The 5,082-nt window shown below is 33.0% G+C and overlaps 1 protein-coding gene across 1 annotated transcript; it reads left to right on the forward strand.

Moving 5' to 3' along the window:
- Positions 1-3,692: 3,692 nt before the first annotated feature.
- LOC112508989 lies at positions 3,693-4,616 on the forward strand. Its single transcript, XM_025113882.1, has one exon. It carries the CDS (start codon positions 3,693-3,695, stop codon positions 4,614-4,616), a length of 924 nt encoding a protein of 307 aa, XP_024969650.1.
- Positions 4,617-5,082: the final 466 nt, after the last annotated feature.

A 5,082-nucleotide genomic window follows, 5' to 3' on the forward strand; every position in this document is an offset into this window, starting at 1 on the left:
AATACTTAATTATTATTTTTATAAAAATGTTATATAATTAAACCAAAAATAAATTATTTCATTATTATATCTAAATTAAGTTATAATAATAAAAAAATTGAATCAAATAAATTACATAAAAAACGAGAACTTTTAAATAGTTAATTTGATACTAACATCTATATTTTTTTTATCAAAATTTTAATTACAATATCTTCAAATTTATATTATATTCAAAAATAAAAACATTATCATTTTCTCAAAATCATATAAAACTGTATTATATCAATAGACAAAGCTTAAATGAAACAATAAAATTGAGATGTATCTCGCTACATTGTACAAATACTCCTCTAGTATTATATGGATGAAGCATGAAAAACACTTTCATCTTCATCATCCATCATCATGTTTCTTGTTTTCTTTTTGGTTTTCTCTCATCTATCTAACACCCCACCTCGAGTTTGCAATTCCACATATCAACCATTCTACTTTTTCAAGTTAGACTGCAGTCATCAAAACCCCCACTAATGCATTTCAAAGGCTGCACGATCTGACAAAGTGGAAAATCCTTCGATGTTGGATTGTTTGGTTTTAAACGAAACACCACTTTACTTTGACCAAAATCTAAAGCATAAAAGACCATTGAAGTTGTGAATGCCACTTTAGTTCCTATGAACATCACTTTGTTTAAATGTTGAATCAGTTATCTTCTAAGTTTTGGGTTTCGATTCATTTAATTGTAGAAACTGACAAGATGTCGGTTTAAGGAGGCGTATGAACTTAGAGGCGTAAGCGAGCAATTAAGAGGTGTTAAAGGGTTAGGTTACCACTTATTTTTCAGATTATTTTAAGAGATAAGAGGGTCCGAAGAAAAACGGTCTGAATTTAAAAACCTCTGACCAATTAAGTGGTAAGTGGCCATTAAGAGGTAAAATTGAAAAAACAAACAAGACATAGTAAATATAATATTAATTAATCGCATAATCGTATATACAATTTGATTTTAAAATATTTAGTTATGTCATATATGATAAATATGGTTTATACATCTGATTATTTTTGTCACTGTTATTACTTGTGAGAAATAAACTGTGTTTCTAAACAGGTGTAAGAACATCAAACATGTGTCGAGAAACCCATTCTATCCTTTAGTTTAGAAACGGTAACAACATAAAAAAGAAATCGATATGATTTGAATAAAATTTGATGAAACAAAAGTTAAAGAAGTTGGTTTGTATTTTGATGTTTGGGTTGTTGTTGGTGTTGGTGTGGACCAAAGAAAACAAAATGATGAGTGTGAAGGGCATGGTGCATTATTGAACCCTAGAAATGGCATATGCATATGCACCTTCCATTATTAAACCACATTTTCCTTCACCATTTTTGGCAAACCCTCCTTCACTTACACTTCAAGTCATCAAAGTATCTTTTAACATGCATTTTCAAATATATATATATATATATATAGAGAGAGAGAGAGAGAGAGAGAGAGAGAGAGATAGAGGTTGGTTATTATACAACCATTGATATTTGTGTAACCAATACAACCAAATCTCAACCGTCCATTTCATTTGATGAATATGTGATTTTCATAGAAGTTTTGATTGTTTCCTAATATAAAGTATTAATCATAATTAATGAACTTTATTCATATTCCATAAATATTCAAATCATAATAAATGAACTCTCATCATTTCTATAAATATTTTAATTAATTGGGTTGCAAGGGTTATACAAATACACAAGGTTGTAAAAGAAATATACCCTATATATATATTCATATATATATATATATATATATATACATACACACACATACATACATATAGAGAGAGACTTAGATCATGTGAGATGATTGTTTTCGTGAGACATGATTTTTACACTTGAAGCTTCACAACAAGACACTGTAAATGTAACATTCACAATGTTTTTTGCTGTGAAAATTCGGCTTTTTTTACTTTCACAACATTTTGTTGTGAAATTTCAAATGTAAAAATCGTGTCTCACGAAAACAACATTGTCTCACGTGAACCCAATATCCCAATATATATATATATATATATATATATATGTATGTATATTATTTTACAAAATAATATATGAAGTTTATAGAGTATTATGCTATATTGGTAGGGTGTAGACTTTTAGAGATGGACAAAGTCACAAGACTATTTAGTCCAGATTAATCTAGTTTTGGACTAGACTGTGAGTCGTCAGGTTGTACCAAAGCAGACTATTGATCTTTAATCGTTCCAAACTTTATTGAGATGGTTCGGTCTCATTCCAGTCTTTTTGGGATGGCACAAATCCCTGTTTAGATTAAAAATTGGACCAGATCGGACCAAGTCGGATTCAGAACAACTCATTCGTTTAAAGAAAAACTATCGATTACTTTTATTAACAATTAAAAATCAGATCAAACAAACAGAACAAAGATCAAATAAGGGTCAGACCAAGACTAGTATAGGTCATTGCTCTTAAATTGGTTCTTATCCTACAGAAAAAACCGGTCCATGTCTTTTTGGACTGGTTTGACTAGACCAGACTTTTCAGTAAATGTACGTGTCTATTTAAAGTGAGACTCAACGTTTATCTTGTGCATGAACATGATTATCACTTAGAACGTCTCCAACAGTTATATCATTTTAGAAATTTGGAGATCTGAGAAAAATTTGTTTCAGTATATATGTTAAGTTCTCTTCTAAAATGACAAAATTAGGAGAGAAAAGAGAAATCTCTAAATAAAATATATATATATATATATATATATATATATAAATGTTGGAGATACCATACTTTATCGAGTAAAAATGTATAAATTTATACACACTCAATAATAAAATGTTATCTTTTATATAAGAGAAATTAATACAAATAGCCATTTTCAGCCTTTGTATTTATTTCTTAGATATTTTTCTCCCCAAATTTCTAAAATAGCACTACCTCCACAAGTGTCACCTCTTCGATTTGTGAATTACGAAGGGATCAAAATGTATTTTTTTTTCTAAAGGTCTATACTTACGGCTTGATTAGGCTTATTGGTCTATTTGACTTATTCACACAGTTCATTTGGGTTGTTTACTTACGGCTTATTCGCACAGAACATGACTTAATCGCACATATAAAATGGTGTATTGTCCCCATTCAGCCACAAAAATGACATTCCGCCTCTTTCCCATATGAGACACCCCATCTTCGGTCTCTTTATGATTTTTTGTTTTGATGTTCAAATAATTTATATTGGAGGGTAAATCGATCATTTATGTTATTCAGACTGTTGATTCAGATAAAAGAAGTAAACAATAACACCCATTTATCCGGATAGACAAATTTATCCATACAAGACTTAATAAAATTTTTGGTAAACAACCCCTTAGTCTCTATACTTACGAATTTTGTTCAAAAACATTTTTTACGGTTTGACCCAAAATTGTTAGGTAATAACAGTTTTAAATATTAAAAAGAAATTCAAAATGGAAAATGATTATTTTAATTATAAGAATGTGACAATTAATTGTATATATATTATTTTGTTTCCAATTTATTCTCTTCTCATAAAACAACATTAAATTATTTCCATTTTATTCAATTCTTTATACTGATTATATATTATCCATCTCCTTCCTTCAAATTCAATGAATGATAAACCCCCCATATGCACCCAACTCAACCACTCTCTCTCTCCCTCTCTCTCTCTCTCTCTCTCTTCCATGGAAAATCCCACAATTCTCTCAACCAACATCAATGGCAGAGCTAGCAGCGCCTCTAATTCACCGGAATTCGAATTCTGGATGATCAGAAACCCATCTTCCCAGCAAACCACCCTTCATTCAGCCGACGAATTGTTCTCCGGCGGCGTCCTCCTCCCCCTCCAACATCTCAACACCCAAAACTCCGACGACCCACCTGATAAAGATATCACCACAGAATCTATATCCACATCTAACCCGGATCCGGATTCCATTAACGGATCCGACCTGAGAACGAAGGATTCCGTTTCTGCATCTAAACGGTGGAAAGACATTTTCAAAAAAAGCCCAGAAAGTAAAGAGAAAGATAAGAAGAAAAAGAAAGAGAGAAACGGTGGTGGTTCTAGCGGCGGCGGTGGTGCGACGAGCTCGGCGGAGCTGAATATAAATTTATGGCCCTTTTCGAGGAGTAGATCGGCTGGGAACGGTGGAAGTAGGCCGCGAACGGTGGTCGGAAACCGGAAAGTGAGTAGTGCGCCGTGCTCTAGGAGTAACTCGACCGGCGAATCCAAGTATAGGAAATGGCCGAGTAGTCCGAACCGGGGTGGGGTTCATTTGGGCCGGAGTAGTCCGGTTTGGCAAGTCAAACGGTTTGGTCAAAGTAAAAGTCTGCATGACCACTTGGTTCGGACCACCGCCGAGAAAAGTTCCCGGCCGGCCAAAAATTCTACCACCGGAACCGGCGCCGGAGTTAATGCTAAGGTGTTGAATCTTAATGTTCCGACGTGTATTGGTTACCGGCAACGTATGAGTTGCCGGAGTGATGTGACTAAAGAGAATAACGCCGGCCGAAACGCCGACGTAACGCCGACGAGTGCCGGTGCTGAAGGTGGAGCAAGCAGTTTGTTTAATTTGAGGAGTCTGTTCACAAAGAAAGTGTTTTGACTTTTTTATTTTATTTTTTAATTTATTTTTCTTATTTTAATATGTGTAAAATATTAATTAAAAATTGAAAGTAGCTTTTTTATTTCTAACATGTAAAAATCTGTCTTTTTGGATGCATGTGTCAAAGCGCGTAACTTTATTATTATATAAATTATTTAAATCATTTGAACGTACCGATCGTTTAAATGTTTGACATGATTTAGGATCATATGAGATACGATTGTTATTGTGAGACACGATTTTTATACTTGAAACTTTACATGACCTTTACAGTGTTTTTGCTGTGAATGTTCGTCTTTTTTTACCTTCAAGTGTAAAAATCGTGTCTCACATGAACCCAACCCTATTTAACATAATGCATGTGAGGTATAAAATGAAACTTACCAAAGTGTGGGACAACCCATGGCTTCACGATGACCATAATTTTCGTTTGGAGATAACATGTAATGATGAGATATGTGTGATT

This window comes from Cynara cardunculus (assembly GCF_001531365.2).
Source record: "Cynara cardunculus var. scolymus isolate 2C chromosome LG 1, CcrdV1, whole genome shotgun sequence".
In the NCBI taxonomy this organism is placed as follows: Eukaryota; Viridiplantae; Streptophyta; class Magnoliopsida; order Asterales; family Asteraceae; genus Cynara; species Cynara cardunculus.